Source organism: Budorcas taxicolor, chromosome X (assembly GCF_023091745.1).
Source record: "Budorcas taxicolor isolate Tak-1 chromosome X, Takin1.1, whole genome shotgun sequence".
In the NCBI taxonomy this organism is placed as follows: Eukaryota; Metazoa; Chordata; class Mammalia; order Artiodactyla; family Bovidae; genus Budorcas; species Budorcas taxicolor.
The window spans coordinates 63,486,752-63,503,997 of NC_068935.1; the positions used below are offsets into that span (position 1 = coordinate 63,486,752).

At 47.1% G+C, this 17,246-nt stretch overlaps 1 protein-coding gene across 1 annotated transcript in view; it reads right to left on the reverse strand.

Annotated features, from left to right (window-relative positions):
- Positions 1-10,116: 10,116 nt before the first annotated feature.
- Positions 10,117-17,246, reverse strand: part of LOC128069480 (histone-lysine N-methyltransferase PRDM7-like) — a 132,176-nt gene continuing 125,046 nt past the window's right edge. The window contains 1 exon segment of the mRNA XM_052662663.1: positions 10,117-10,293. Coding sequence (XP_052518623.1) covers positions 10,117-10,293 — 177 coding nt within the window.

Below are 17,246 nucleotides of genomic sequence, written 5' to 3' on the forward strand. Positions count from 1 at the left end.
CTTTTACTTTTTCCACTGTTTCCCCATCTATTTCCATGAAGTGATGGGGCCCAAGGCTACGATCTTAGTTTTCTGAATTTTGTGTTTTAAGCCAACATTTTCACTCTCCTCTTTCACTTTCATCAAAAAGCTCTTTAGTTCTTCTTCACATTCTGCCATAAAGGTGTTGTCATCTGCATATCTTAGGTTATTGATATTTCTCCTGGCAATATTGATTCCAGCTTGTGCTTCATCCAACCCAGTGTTTCTCATAATGTACTCTGCATATAAGTTAAATAAGTAGGGTGATAATATAAGCCTTGAGGTACTCCTTTTCCTATTTGGAACCAGTCTGTTATTCCATGTCCAGTTCTAACTGTTGCTTCCTGACCTACATACAGATCTGAAGATGCAGATCAGGTTGCCTGTTATTCCTGTCTCTTTAAGAACACTGCAAACAAATATCACTGGCATGTCTAGAGTGCTCACAGTGTATGTAGCACACAGGGTTTGCCCTGGATCATGATGGCCTATGCTTTCCCAGTCTACAGTGCTGAGGCTCCAAGTTGCTCTGCAGGGGATCTCTCCAAAGTAGTCTCTGTGTTTCGTTCACGTCCCAGGTGTGAACTTCTCAGGTTCAGGTTCTTGGGTATTCTGCAAGGGCACAGACTCACTTGTGTATGCGTTTTGTGCCCTTCCCAGGTCTGAACAGCTCAGGCAACCAGGAGCTTGGCGCGTGCAGTGTCCCAGGTGGGCTGTGCGTCTTAATCACCTCCCTGGTACTGGCCACTCAGTTTTCTGGGTGCACCACAGAACACCATCTCAGGTGTGCCATGTGTCTCCTCTGGGGAGCTGATCTCAGGCTCTGACCTTCCTGGCAGATGTCAGCCATCCAGGATCCCAGGAAGACATGGTTACCAACAGGGAGCCTACTCACACTTTGGTGGAGGATGCCGTCTCTGGGACAGAGATTGCCCCTCACCTTCCAGCTCTGGCTGTTGGCCACCTTCAGTGTGGGAGGGGCTGGTCCACAGCTGCTAGCTGTGGTATTCACTCAGTCCTTTGTTCTATGAGAAGGCCAGGCTGCTTGTTAAGTCAGAGCTCTTCCTGGGAAAGTTATTGCCATTTTTTCATCCTTACCCTAAGCATGAAGCCCGTGACTCCCTGTCCAGCCCCTACTCACTGGTGGCAGATGTGAGCATCTGGGGTACTTCTCCACTGGCAGTTGCAGTTAAGTGCGTATTCTCTGCTGTTTTTCTTTTTTTTTTTCCTTTCAGTTATGTTGCCCTCTGAGATTCCAAAACTCCCAACAATCCTGCTGGTGAGAGTGTTTCCTGATGTTTGGAAACTTCTCCTCCTTCATGACTCCCTCCAAGGACGTGTCTCCATCCCTAACTCTTTTGTCTCCCTTTTTGTCTTTTATATTTTGTCCTACCTCCTTTGGAAGAGAATGGGTTGCCTTTCTGGGTGCCTGTGTCCTCCGCTGGTGTTCAGAAGCTCTTTTGTGTCAGTTGCTCAGCATTCAAATGATCTTTTGATGAATTTGTTGGGGAGAAAGTGGTCTCCCGGTCCTATTCCTCTGCCATCTGAGGAGCGCCCCTAAATTGGCAATTTTATTCACAAACATTGTTCCTGATGTGCTGTGCTTAGTCGCTCAGTCGTGTTCAACTCTTTGTGACCCTATGGACTGTAGCCCGCCAGGTTCCACTGTCCACAGGGACTCTCCAGGCAAGAATACTAGAGCGGGTGGGTTCCCATGCCCTCCTCCCAGGGATCTTCCGAACCCAGGGATTGAACCCAGGTTTCTTGCATTGCAGGCAAATTATTTGCTGTCTTAGCTGCCAGGGAAGCCCAAGAATACTGGTGTGGGTAGGCTATCCCTTCTCAAGGGGACCTTCCCAAGCAAGAAATCGAACTGGGGTCTCCTACATTGCAGGAGGATTCTTTACCAGCTGAGCTACCAGGGAAGCCCTTACACCACCTGGTCTGTGGTATGTTATTATTATTTTATATGCCAGGCGAACCTGACAAATGGGCTTCCCAGATCGCTCAGTGTTAAAATAAAGAATCTGCCTGCCAAGCAGGAGACATGAGTTTGATCCCTATGTTGTGAAGCACCTCTAAAGAAGGAAGTGGCAACCCACTCCATTATCCTTGCCTGGAAAACCCTATGGATATATACAGAGGAGCCTGGTGGACTACAGTTCATGGTGTTGCAAAAGAGTTGGGCACAACTTAGTGACTAAACAACAAGCTGACAAATTCAGGGTTGGGAGTAAGAAACTGAATACTTTCATACCCAAATGTCTGGAGTTAAATCAATGCAACCTTTTTGGAGGGCAATTTGGTAACATGTATAAAACATTTTAAAAAGAGATTACTTTTTGACCCAACAATCCTCCTTCTTAAATTAGAACTATTGTACATAATGCGTTGGTGGTAGTGGTTTAGTCACTCAGTCATGTCCAACTTGTGGGACCGCATGGACTGTAGCCCACCAGGCTCCTCTCTCCATGGGATTTCCCAGGCCAGAATGCTGAAGTGGGTTGCCATATCCTTCTCCACATAATGAGTTACACAAAAACAAATGTACCAGAATATTCATTTCAGCATTGTTTGTAATACTGAAAAATTGCAAACAGCCTAAAAGCCTATATACAAGAGATTGGTTCAAATAACTATGGATTATACATTTTGAAAAATATTATATAACTCTTAAAAGTACTGTGGATGGTGCAGGCCTAGCTGTATCCACTCTATGGCCCACTTTTGGGTCAATTCTTGGTGCCCTGTCTGGAAAGGGATGGTCCTCCTCCTTGTCTCCTTCCTCTAGTTGCCCCTTGCAGTGTCCCTCCCCTCCTTTGACTCATTGGACTCCTTTTCCACCATGATATGAGTTGATCAGCAAGGAGCTAATCCACTAGCAACAAAATAGGCCTATTTCTACCTTGAAGTAATAAAGAAGGGCCAAGTCTTCAGGCCACATTAGTTAAGTAAGAAATAAATTTATGAACATTCAATTCACTAATAGTCAAGACTTTACTACTGCAAGTGAAAAACAAGTGAAAGAAAAATGACCCAAAATACCCCATTGGTTTTTAAGCCAAAGGGATAATTTCTTGGTCTGTGCAACTACAAGGTACAGAGATAGCTCCTGTCTTCAGGCATGGCTGGATCCAGCATTTTGTTCCATGAGATTTACCTTCTTGCTCCAGTTCATGCTCTGTCCTTTGCCAGCCTGCCTCCCCTAGAGACCTGAAGTGTCACTGGTTGGATGATATCACCACAGCAGGAGGAAAGTGGTCCTCCAATGGCCAGGCCTGAGCCACATACCTACCCCCGGAATCAAAGGTGAAGTCAACTCTATCACAATCACAATGGCCTAGAGAAAAGGAAAGGTGCAATTTTCCAGGGTGACATTATACCAGTACCAAGAGAAGGAAAATGGATGCTGGGTTACAAAATCCATACATATCTTTGACAGTGGTATAGACTTTTCATCAAATTCAAAATCAAGTCCCAATGTTTTAAAGGAACAAGACTGGGAACGGTTATTTCTTAATCTAAAAGAGCATGCATGCTCAGTCGCTCAGTCATGTTCAACTTTTTACAACCCCATAGACTGTAGACCACCAGGCTCCTCTGTCCCTGGAATTTTCCAGGCAAGAACACTAGAGTGGGTTGCCATTTCCTTCTACAAGGGATCTTCTCAATCCAGGCTTTGAAGCTGCATCTCTTGCATCTCCTGCATTAGCAGGCAGATTCTTTACCACTGTGCCATTTGGGAAGCCCATTAATATAATAGAGCAGACAATTAGTTTCCCAAATAAAGAAAATACTTATGTCAGGGACTTCCCTGATGGTCCAGTGGCTAAGCCTCCACACTCCCAATGCAGGGGGCCCAGGTTCAATTCCTGGTGAGCCAACTAGATTCCACGCACTGCAACTATTAAATAAGAGCTTGCATGCTGCATTGAAGATCCTGCATGCTCCAACTGAGACCCGCACAAATTTAAAAAATATCAAAAGTAATACCTACAGTCACATGGTGGGAGCATACTGTTAAGAATAAGAACATATCATATCCTTACAGATTCCCAACTTCTTCTGATTTCTTTCTTTCTTTTTTCTTTGTTTAGTTGCTTAGTTGTGTTCTACTCTTCAACCCTATGGATTGTAGCCCACCAGGATCCTCTCTCTATGGGATTTCCCAGGCAAGAATACTGGATGGGTTGTCCTTTCCTACTCCAGGGGATCTTCCTGAATCATGGATGAAACCCAAGTCTCCTGCATTGGCAGGTGGATTCTTTACCACTGAGCCACCAAGGGATGGGCTTACTCTGATTTACTGAATCTTTATTCAGTGAAGATGCACATTTACTTTTTTTCAGTTTTAACACTGTGTCGCTTCCAGGTGGCACACTGGTAAAGAATCTGCCTGCCAATATAGGAGATGTCATTTTGATCCCTAGGTCAGGAAGATCCCCTGGAGGTAGAAATGGCAAACCACTCGAGTATTCTTGCCTGGAAAATTCCATGGACAGAGGAGCTTGGCAGGCTATAATCCATGGGGTTGCAAAGAGTTGAACACAACTGAGTTACTGAGCACACCTTATCTGCAGATAACCTGATCATACATGAAGAAAATATGTTGTAATTCACAGAACTACTAAAACTATCAGCAAATTTGGTTAGGTTGCAGGAAATACTAGACATTGGAGGGAGCTAACTCCTCCCCCAAAACTTAATTAATTGTCCCCAAACTTCTACATTGAACTGAAACAAGGTCAGTAGGCCATAAAGTTACAGTTCTAGTGTTTCTGAGTTGTTTGATCTTCTGCAAGCTAAGCTTGTTACTTTGGGAGGAATCAGACCTACTGATAAATGGTGGTAGGCAAACTAGAATTCTGGTGGAAGGGCACACTTTTGAGTAGCAACCACCTACTGTAGATGAATAGCCTTAAAAAATCAATAGAAAAGTGAATTTTTAACTAAGTACTTGTACCCTTTGGAATCTATCTTGAGGAAATAACCAGTCAGGCAAAGACTTATACAGAAGAATTGCACTGAATCACTATTAGGGACAAATTGAAACATTAAATGTTAACACTGAAATTACAGTACTTCTTTTATGCATCCAAATACATGTTTTTGAAGAAATTTTAGAAGGAGAAAAAGCTTATATGTTAAATTAATTTCAAGAAAAATCAATCCTGAACTTTCAACAATTACATTATTGTTATATATTAAGTGACAGTCACTCCTCCATTGTCCAACACTGCAACCCCATGGACTATACAATCCATGGAATTCTCCAGGACACAATACTGGAGTGGGGTTGCCTTTCCCTTCTCAGGGTATTTTCCCAACCCAGGGATGGAACCCAGGTCTCCCACATTACAGGCGGATTCTTTACCAGCTGAGCCAAATATTGCCACTATAAAACTAAGAAAATATTCTAAAATACTGACAGCAGTTAACGCTGAATGACAAGACATAATACATTTTAATTTTTTTCCATTTCCTAAGTTGTCTTCAATTACACTGTACTACTAGACTATCTGAAGCCCAGAACCTTCCCTTGAAACCAAGGACAAAGGCAAGAAACTGTAGAGGTGCAGTATTTGAAAATATATTCAGACACAGAATGATAGTTCAGCTTCATTTTATGGTACAAGAAATATTGAAACACCCTCCTCCTCCAGCCAGAGAAAACAACAGGGCCAAGAGTGCCCAAAGGCCAGTATAAGGAAAAAATTAGGCCCCCACAATAAATCAGCAACCAGTGTAGGAATCAATGTCCTGGGGAAGGATGCACTGCCTAGGTTAATTTTAGGTGCTCTTTTTGGCCTAGGCTTAGGGATAACCAGGGTCACAAAGTACCCTGTCATTGGTTGGTTGATCCTAAGCAACTAGAAAAGCTGCTTAAGACAGGAGATAATGGAAATTCGGAGCTGGCCACCATCTTCAACAGTCAGTTGTCTAAAAGGGAGGGGAAAAAGAATAATTAAATGTGTTAACTGTTCCCCTACTCCTCTCTACCCCCTCAGCTGCTGACAGGCTCAGTGTACATGTCTACATCCTTAGACTTCACCTTTGGGGGGTCTCCAATTGACTATTAGAATAAACCCAGACACCTGCCACCCTCCCAGGTCCCTTTGCAAACTAACATTGCTAGGTTGCTGCTGTTCACTGTGAGTGCCTTCCCTACTGCCCTGTGGTAGGGCTAGATGTGTTGGGTCAGGGAATGGCCAGCCATCTCTGCCTCCATGGGTGATGGGATCTGCAGTATGATGGAGCTGGTAGCAGTGAGGTTAAGGGACCATCTCACATCAACCTTGCCTGTGCCTCAGACCTACTCTTCACTTGGAGGCCTGTTTCCTTCTGGCCGTTCTCACTTATCTTCATCCCCACCCCAAGTCTGCTTCATGCCCTTCCAGTCCCTCAGGCCATCTCCCCACTCCATCTCTCCATGCCACCACTGACCCATACCCGCAAGGCCAGGCCCTCCAGCCATCTTCTTGTTCTCCCTCCCTACACCCCTTCCGATCCCCAGGCTGACCACCTTCTCTCCATTCCACTGTCTACAGGAGGCCCGTTCCTCCCCACTCCAGGCCCAGTCCCTTGCCTCTCTTCAAATAGGATACAAATTGTGAAGTTGACTTCTTGGTCCTCCAGCCATGGGTGGCACATGCCTATCAAGTCCTGATGCAACATTTACACCAGGCCACGGCCCAGTGTGTCCTCCTGTCCCCTGACCGGCATGGCAACCACGCCCTAGCACTGCATGTCCACCTGGTCCCCAGCACATCGTGGCCACCGGGCCCCACCAAGGGCTGTCCGCCCAATCATGGCAAGGTGTCTCTGCCACGTCCCTGAGGGTGAGGTGCCTGTGCCAGCTCTGGGGCTCCAGCCGTGGCTGCGCCTGCCTCTCCCATGCTTCTGAGGCCTGGGTGCCCTTCAAGGCCATCTGGGTCACCAGGTTCATCCACGCCTCCCTGGCCTTCAGCACCCCCCGTCACGCCACCTCCGCTGGCACCTGGGTCTGTGGCCTCCAGAACCACTCACGCTGCAGTTTAGCCCACCAAGGCCAGCCGGGCAGTCTGAGGGGCTGAGACACCCAAAGGAAACCATGCCCCTGGGTGGGTGACATTACTATGGGTGCCGAGAACACCTATGCAATCAGGCCCTGACAGCAGTCCCTGGATGGCCCTCCTAGGTGGTTATGAGCACATGACTGCTTCCCGCCAAACGTGGAAACACCAAGTGAGCCTCTTCTCCTCTTCTCCTTACACCTCTGCTGCCATGTTCACATGAGACCAGCCTACTGACTTCAGCTTCTGGAAGGGAGTCAAGCACCAGGGCCAGGCGAGGTCTGTCCCATTCATCTTCCACACATAGCTCAAGTCTGCATCCTTGTCTGTGCATGTGGGCATGTGCAGGTGCATGCATGTGGGCATGTGCAGGTGCATGCACATGGGTGTGCGCCGGGACCCATCCCTGGAGTCCTGAGACCAGGAATGCAGAGTGGGCTGTTCCTGCCCGCCTGGAGAGGGAAGTGGGGACTATTGTTGGGCCCACTGGGGAAGGCATGGGGCAGGGCCACCTGGGTGTCCGGGCACACAGACTATAGGAACTGCAGGGTGTGGGCATGCCCTGGGCCCATCAGAAGCACCAGAGGAACTGGCTAGACTCAAGGGCTGAGGGAAGGGCCATGTTCCTCTGGACACTGCCCAGTCTCTTGCCTTCTGCTTGCACAATGCTCATGGGCTTTCCCTCTCTAGAAACAGACTTGAGGCTCTCCAGAGGGCTGGAGGTACCTGGGGACCTCAACTGGGAGGTGACCCCGTGTCTGCTGGCCTGCTGGGTGCTGGTCTACTTCTATGTATGGAAAAGGGTCAAGTCAACAGGCAAGGTACAGCCGGGGGAGACCCCGGGGCTGGGGCAGCACTGCCTGGGCGTGGGGTGCATCTGCCAGACCACTGGGGCCACGGGAGGTGACTGCATCAGGGATTGTACTTCAATCCGGCCCCTGAGCCCCACCCCCTGGCCGGAGAGTCCTCTCAGCCCTCCAAATCCAAGGCCAGCAGCCTTCCCCCACCCCCACTGGAGGTGAAGAGGCACCAGCAGTGGCTGACCATTTCCTGTGTGTGGGGCATCCCTGTCCCAGCTTCCTACCCTCCCAGTTTCTGTTGATTCTGGCCCCCAGTCAGTTTCAGGGTGTGCAAAGACTTGGTCTACTGCTTGTGTCTGTCCCCTGCTCTGTGGCCAAGAGGACCCCAGCAGGGAGCCTGGACATGTCAATGTATGGCAAAACCAATACAATATTGTAAAGTAACATACATAAATAAATTTATATTAAAAAATAAAAAGATAAATTAATTTTTAAAAAGAAGTAAACATTTAGGTCAGTATTTCTAATTCTTGGAATATATTAATACTTTAAGGAAATAACCATTAATGGAAAGATTTATACATTCCACTAATCATTAACCATAGTACTATAAAAAGTGGAAACAACTTAAATGTTCCATAATTACATTATTATTATTTTTTATTTAAAGACCCAATCTTAATTTTTTGGCCACGCCATATGACATGTGGGATCTTAGTTCTGCTGCCAGGAATTGAACCTGCAGCCCTTACACTGGAAGTGCAGAGTCTCATCCACTGGACCGTCTGGGAATTCCCAATAATTACATTATGATGCATCTTGTATCTATTCAATAACACAATTCTTAAGAGATTTTAGAAAGTGGAAAAGCTAGTATATTAAATGAAAAAAAATTCAGGAAAAAACTTAAACTTGGTAAGTTCTACATCACATGCTGTTATACATTTAATGTGCAAGTACCACCAGAAAATATTAAATGTCGACAGTAGTTAGTGCTGAACATAGGGCTCGGTTTTCATTGTCTGAAATTGTTTTCAATTCCCTTGTAACTGAATTCAAATATCTGAATTTCAGAACCTTCCCTCTAACACAAGAACAAAGATAAAAAGTGTTTTTAAAATCCAGAAGTGCATTAGCTGAAAGGAAACTGGGGCACAAAAAGTGACTTAGTTTTATTTTCTGCTGTAATAAACACGGAAGCATCCCACTCCTCCAGCACCAGGGAAACAAAGCAAGTGAACCAAGAGAGACCAAAGGCCAGTATAGGCCAAAACCTAGACTCAAATAACAAAGTGGCAATGACTCTTAGGTTGAATTCCCTATGCCCTGCCGAGTAGGGGACACAAGGTTAGGCCTCAGCCCCTTTCCTCAGCTTAGGCTTTGGCGAGGTGGGATCCCAAGGCTCCGAATGTTCCGAATCACCAGGGAAAGCTGATCGAGGAATGGGTTCAGGGAAAGTTGGATGAAAGCAAGGTCTTCAGCAGTCCATCTACTAAAAGCAGGGGAAAAAAAAATCAGGTTAAAGGGAAGATTGCTCCTGTAGGTCCAGGGTACCAGCCCTCCTCCTTATACCAAGCCCCTCAGTGTCTCCATCATAGCATGCTTAAGAGGGAGCTCAGACCACAGCACCTGCCACCCCCCACTCCCCAAGGCAAGCTCGTCTGGAACCGACACAAGCAGGTCACTGCCATTCACTGCAAATTCCTTCCGAATCAATCCTTGGTGGCGTTGGGCATCTGGGAGCAGAGATCTGCGAGCCATGTCTGCCTCCAGGGGTGATTGGAAAGGCACTCTGAGTGTGCTGGGAGAGACACGGTTAAGGCACCATCCATTACAGAATTTGCTGGTATCTCGGGCTTCCTCACACCTCAGAGGCCCGTTTTTACCCCAGGATGCCCATGCTCCCGACCACAACCTGAGACCACCCTCAGCTGCCTCCGTAACCCTTCAGTCCATCTTCCCCGCCCTCCAGGCTCCTCAGGCCTTGACGACCCCCTTTCCGGCCAGGCTGCACAGTCCTGCTGCCCCGGATCGCCTCCGTGCTCCCTTCTATCCCTTCCTTCCTCAGGCTGCCGGCATGTTTCCCACCACCATACCACTGGCCGTGCCCAGGGAGGCTCCATGAAAAGGATACAGCACCACCTCTCCACGTCTAGGCCTTACAGCCAAGGGTGCTACATCTCCAGCAGATCCTAGGCCATCTGGCGCCCGCTCACCCCGGGGACGAGCTACAGCAGCTTCCATCACCGCTCTTCCTCCGCCAGACACACCCCGGCCTTCTGGGGCCCGGTGAACATCCTCACCTTCAGCGCTGCCTGAACCACTCTGGCAAGCGGGTGTTCTGGAGCTCTGCTGGTCATCTCGGCCCTCTGCACCACCGGCGCCACCACCCGACGCCTGCATGGCTGCCGCGCGTCTCCCTCAAACCGCAAATACCGGGCGGAGAGACTGGGTCCCTCACAGAGTCCTTCCCTTCTGCGCAAGGACGCGAAAATTGCGCCTGCGCATACACCCCAGCCACCCACGGGCTGCTATGGAGACCCCTTGAGGCTGGCGGAACTCACCTCCCTCACAATGTCACGCTCCTTTCAGGTGCCCCCTGATGCACCTGTGCACATGGGCCTGTCTAGTGCTTGCTCAGACGGCGTGGAATGGACCCCGCCAAGTGTCCAAAGAGACACGAATGCCGACTTTCCAGTCTCAAGGCCTAAAGCTAGTTCCACAGTGCAACTTTGATTTCTCCAACATATGCCACAGAAGGGTCTCACTGGAGTAAGGTGGGAGTCGAGGGCAAGCGGCCAAGCCACACGACCCACCAGCATCCTGTCTCTGCCCACTCCACATCATACGTGTGCTCTTTGACTGTAGTGATAGCTAGCACTTCCTATGGTCTTTGCGTTATTTCAGGTGCTTTCATGTGTTCGTCCATCACGTCAGTTTTCAGATAGTATTGCTGTGGCCCAGGCCTCCTTTGTGGCTCAGCTGGTAAAGAATCTGCCTGCAATGTGGGAGACCTCGCTTTGATCCCTGGGTTGGGAAGATCCGCTCAAGAAGGGAAAGGCTACCCACTCCAGTATTCTGGCCTAGAGAATTCCATGGACTGTATAGTCCATGGGGTCACAAAGAGTCAGACACAACTGAGCAACTTTCACTTTACTTCACTTCATAAAATGAGAAAATACTCCAAAATTAATACTGAACGGCTGTACACTACTGTCTTATTGTCCCGCTTCTTACATTGTCTTCACTAATGTTGTGCTCCTTGAATATCTGGATCTCAAAACCTCCCCTCCAACCAGAAGCCAAATACAGTACTAGGAAGTGCAGAAGCTAAAACTAAAGTCAGAGACAGCACAGTAGCTCAGTTTTATTTTCTGCAGGTTAACAATCACCAAACAAACTATGTGGACCTTGAGCCTCCCAAGCACAAGCACAAGCACAAGATGAAGCCCAATCCATCTACTGCAGAAATCAATGCCCTCGGGAAGGACACTTGAGGCTAGGGCACATATGGTAGATTTAACCCTGACTTTCATGCAGAGGCTTAGTAAAAAGGGGGGGGGGCATATAGTGCTGCAAGGTCCAGATCACCAGGGAAATCAGCAGACAGAGGGCAATGGACATCTGGAGCATGACATGGTCTTCAGCACTCAATCGGTTAAAAGGGAGGGAAAATGAAATTCAGTCAGGCATGTCCTTCCTCTGTCCCCACACACTGACAAGCCCAGAGCACCACACTTCTCCTTTAGGCTTAACCCTCCATTATGGCTCCTCCTGGGCCGAGACTGGCCCTGGCCACTGCCTACCACCCTCTTCCCAGCCCGGGCCCCAGCCCCCTTTAGAACTGACAGAACCAACAGGCGGCCATTAACATTGAGCTCCTTCTGAACTGATGCTCACAGTTGAGTACTTTGAGACAGTAAGTTGTGGGAGAGTTTTGCCTGAGTGAGCGATGTGAAAGATATGGTGAGCCTGCTGGTGGAAATATGGTTAAGGCACCATCCACATTTCTCATTTTGCCTGTCCGTCAGGCTCCCTGCTCATGGTGACCCACCATCTCCCAAACGGCCGCTGCGAGACACCTTGGATATCACCATCCTGACCCTCTGGATCCCTTCAGGTTGCTTTTCTTCACCACCATCCCCCGGCAGCCAGACCAACCCTGACCCATACCCTCCAGCCCCTCAGAGAACCCTCCTCCTACACTTTAGGCCCCGCTGCCTGCAATCCCTCAAACCACTCCTAGCCTACACCTAGGCCACACCTAGCTCACCCTGCGACTGAGGCTCCTGGAATAGGACACAACTGAAGGGGTCGGTTACTCAGAACTCTGGCTCCAGGTGCAGTGTCTCTTCCCCACTCTGGTGCGTGGAGTGACCCCAGGATCTGAACTTTCCTGCAGTGCTGGGGCCTCTGGGATCACCCAGGTTGCCAGGGTCACCAGGGACTGTAGGACTGACGGTGTCACCAGGGCCAGCTGGGTTGCCAGTGCCATCACCGCCACCATCACCACTGGGCACACCTTGGCTGACATGTGCCATGCCCGCTACAAAGGCCATGGCACCTGCATCTTCATCGGCTGCCCTCGTGGTTCCTCCACCGTGTGCCCCTCCCCCCTCCCTGTGCGTCGGGAAAGACTGAACCCTCCCTACAGAACCCAGCCCTGTAGTGCGACCTGCAGCTCAGCATCGGCAGAGCGCCTGCACAGACACACTCTGGTCCTGCCTCATGATTGGTTTCCGCCAACCATTGGCTTCCACGGTGGCTGCAGGCTCTCGGGCAATAGGCGCTCCCTGCAGAAGCTTTACGCATTTGCGTGGTATGTCACCCCAATGAGCCTGCACAGACACACTCACGTGGTCTGGTCCCTCTAAATCAGCCCTGCCTCAGGCCCGGAAACCTGGTAGATGGCTTAGCCAGGAGGCCTCTGGGTGGCGCTCCACCCTTTAGTGTGTCTGCAGCTGCTCAGTGCGCATGCTCAAACAGACCCTGCCCCCCTCTCCTCAGGGCACGTGCCTGTTTCCAGTCCAAGCCTGCAAACCCCAAGTGAGCCTCGTCTGCTGTGCACCTCCAAGACTGCACTGCTGCCAACCTGGCCACACTCACAGGTGAGCATCCTGCTGAGCGCAGGTCCTTGTCATCGACTTCTGGAAGGGAGTTGGGCATCCCTGGGTCAGACCTGGTCTGTCCTTCTGGTGTCCCGCACGTAGCTCATGTGTGTGTGCGTGTGTGTGCATGTGTGTCCATGTGTATGTGGGCAGGTGCATGCACATGGGCATCTGATGTGCATGTCTGTGTCTGTGTGTGCCCGAGAGAGTGCCTGTGCACAGGTGCTAGTCCATGTGCGTGTATGTGTGTGTGAGAAAATGGGTGTGCAGAGGTGCATGCACATAGGTATGTGCATGTGTGTTTGTGGAGGTGCTTGCAAATGGGCGTTCGCATGTGCATGTGTGTGTGAGAGAGCATGTGGTCAGGTGCATGCACATGGATATTGGCATCTGTGTGTGCTTGTGTTCATGTGCAGGTGCCTTCGCATGGTGGTGCATGGGGACCCGGTCCTGGAGTCTAGAGAATAGGAATGTGGAGTGTGTTGTGCTTGCCTGCCTGGGGAGGGATGCTGGGACTGCTGTTGAACTCACTGGAGACAGCATGGGGCAGGGCCACCTGGGGCTCCAGGCACACAGACTACAGAGGCTCCAGGCTGGGAACTTATGACAGGCCCCCCAGAAGCACTGGCTGGACCAGCTGCACTCAAGGGTTGCCAGAAAGGCAATGTCCCCCATCACACTCCCAGTCCCTTGGCCTCTTCTGGCATGAAACTCATGGGCTTTCCCTCTCCAGGATCAAAGTCTTGTGGCTCTCCGGAGGGCTGGAGGTGCCGGGGCCCTCAACTGGGAGGTGACCCTGTGTCTGCTGGCCTGCTGGGTGCTGGTTTACTTCTGGTCTGGAAAGGGGTCAAATAAACCCACACAGTACACCCAGGGTTGATGACGGGGCTGGGGCAACACTGCATGGGAGGTGGAACCACTGGTGCCACGGGAGGTGACTGGATCAGGGCCACTGCCCGAGGAGGGGATAGGTACTTCAATCAGGCCCCTTGATCCCCACCCTCTGGCTGGATAGGCCTCTCCATGGCCCTCTGAATCCAAGGCCAGCAGCCTTCCCCCACCCCCAGTGGAGGGATTAGATTTCCTTCATTATCATGTTAGCTGCAGGAGTTTTTTAGTTTACCTTGATCAGATTAAGAAAGTCTGTTTGTAGTCCTAGTTTTCTGACAGTTTTTATCATAGCGGTTGTTGAATATTGTCGAATGCTTTTATGGCACCTATGGACATGATCATATGGTTTTTCTCCTGTGTTTTCTTCATATGATGAATAACACTGGTTGATGATCTTTTAATGCATAACCAATCTTTCATTCTTGAAATAGATCTCATTTGGTCATAATGCTTTATATATTGCTGGATTAAATTTGCTAACATTTCATTGTTTGTGCTTAACTTAATGAAGAATATTGGTCTATGGTTTTCTTTTCTTGCAGTGTCTTCATTGGTTTTGGTATTTTGTAAGGTTGACCTCATAAAATGATTTGAGAAGTGTTTTCTGTCCTCTGCTTTCTGAAAGAATTTGTATGGGTTTGGTGATATTTCTCCTTTACCTATTTCATAGCATTCACTAGTTAAGTCACATGGGACTGGAGTTTTCTGTTCCATATCTTTGATAGATTTATTCCATATCTTTGATAGATTTAGGGATATTTAAGGTTTTCACTTTCTTCTTGAGTTAGTTTTGAGAATTTGTGTCATTCAAGGAATTTCTTAATTTCATCTAAATTGGCAAATTATTTTCTTGCTTTTCTTTTTAAAAAAAAATTATTTATTTTAATTGAAAGCTAATTACTTTACAACATTGTAGTGCTTTCTGCCATACATTGACATGAATCAGCCATGGGTGTACATGTGTCCCCCATCCTGAATACCCTTCCTACTTCCCTCCCCATCCCATCTTTCAGTGTCATCCCAGTGCACTGGCCCTGAGAGCCCTGTCTCATGCATCGAACCTGGACTGGTGATATATTTCACATGTGGTAATATACATGTTTCAATGCTATTCTCTTAAATCATTCCACCCTCACCTTCTCCCACAGAGTCCAAAAGTCTGTTCTTTATCTCTGGGTCTCTTTTGCTGTCTCACATACAGGGTCATCATTCCCATCTTTATAAATTCCATATATATGCATTAATAGACTGTATTACTGTTTTTCTTTTTGACTTACTTCACTCTGTAAAATAGGCTCCAGTTTCATTCACCTCATTAGAACTGATTCAGATGCATTCTTTTTAATAGCTGAGTCATATTCCATTGTGTATATGTACCACAGCTTTTTTATCCATTCATCTGCCGACCGATATCCAGGTTGCTTGCATGTCCTGGCCATTGTAAACAGTGCTGCGATGAACATTGGGGTACACATGTCTCATTCAATTCTGGTTTCCTCAAATGTGTATGCCCAGCAGTAGGATTGCTGGGTCATATGGCAGTTCTATTTCCAGTTGTTTAAGGAATCTCCACACCATTCTACATAGTGGCTGTATTAGTTTGTATTCCCACCAACAGTGTAGGAGGGTTCCCTTTTCTCCACACCCTCTGTCTGAAGCTTTTTTGATAGCAGCCATTCTGACTGGCATGAGATGGTACCTCATTATGGTTTTGATTTGCATTTCTCTGACAATGAGTGATGTTGAGCATCTTTACATGTGTTTCTAGCCATCTCTATATCTTCTTTGGAAAAATGTCTGTTTAGTTCTTTGGCCCATTTTTTTGATTGGGTCATTTATTCTTCTGGGATTGAGCTGAATGAACTGTTTGTATATTTTTGAGATTAATTCTTTGTCAGTTGCTTTTTTTTTTGCTATTATTTTTCCCATTCTGAAGGCTGTCTTTTCACCTTGCTTATAGTTTCTTTGGTTGTGCATAAGCTTTTCAGTGTAATTAGGTCCCATTTCATTTATTTTTGCTTTCATTTCCATTACTCTGGGGAGTGGGTTATAGAGGATCCTGCTGTGATTTATTTCAGAGAGTGTTCTGCCTATGTTTTCCTCTAGGAGCTTTATAGTTTTTGGTCTTACATTTAGATCTTCAATGCGTTTTGAGTTTATTTTTGTGTATAGTGTTAGAAAGTGTTCTAGTTTCATTCTTTTACAAGTGGTTGACCAGTTTTCCCAGCACCACTTGTTAAAGAGATTGTCTTTTCTCCATTGTATATTCTTGCCTCCTTTGTCAAAGATCAGGTGTCCATAGGTGCGTGGATTTATCTCTGGGCTTTCTATTTTGTTCCATTGATCTATATTTCTGTCTTTGTGCCAGTACCATGCTGTCTTGATGACTGTGGTTTTGTAGTAGAGCCTGAAGTCAGGCAGGTTGATTCCTCCAGTTCCCTTTTCTCAAGATTGCTTTGGCTGTTTGAGATTCTTTGTATTTCCATACAAATTGTGAAATTATTTGTTCTAGCTCTGTGAAAAATACCATTGGTAGCTTGATAGGGATTGCATTGAATCTATAGATTGCTTTGGGTGGTATCCTCATTTTCACTATATTGATTCTTCCAATCTATGAACATGGTATATTTCTCCATCTATTTATGTCCTCTTTGAATTCTTTCACCAGTGTTTTATAGTTTTCTATATATAGGTCTTTAGTTTCTTTAGGTAATGTATTCCAAAGTATTTTATTCTTTTTGTTGCAATGGTGAATGGAATTGTTTTCTTAAATTATCTTTCTGTTTTCTCATTATTAGTGTATAGGAATGGAAGGGATTTCAATGTGTTGTTTTTATATCCTGCAACTTTACTATATTCATTGATGAGCTCTAGTAATTTTCTGGTGGAGTCTTCAGGGTTTTCTATGTAGAGGATCATGTCATCTGCAAACAGTGAAAGTTTGACTTCTTCTTTTCCAGTCTGGATTCTTTTATATTTCTTTTTCTGCTCTGATTGCTGTGGCCAAAACTTCCAAAACTATGTTGAATAGTAGTGGTGTGAGTGGGGACCCTTGTCTTGTTCTTGATATTAGGGGAAATGCTTTCAATTTTTCACTATTGAGGATGATGTTTGCTGTGGTTTTGTCATATATAGCTTTTATTATGTTGAGGTATGTTCCTTCTATTCCTGCTTTCTGGAGGGTTTTAATCATAAATGGATGTTGAATTTTGTTAAAGGCTTTCTCTGCATCTATTGAGATAATCATATGGCTTTTATTTCCCAGTTTGTTAATGTGGTGTATTACATTGATTGATTTGTGGATATTGAATAATCCTTGCATCCCTGGGATAAAGCCCACTTGGTCATGATGTCTGATCTTTTTAATGTGTTGT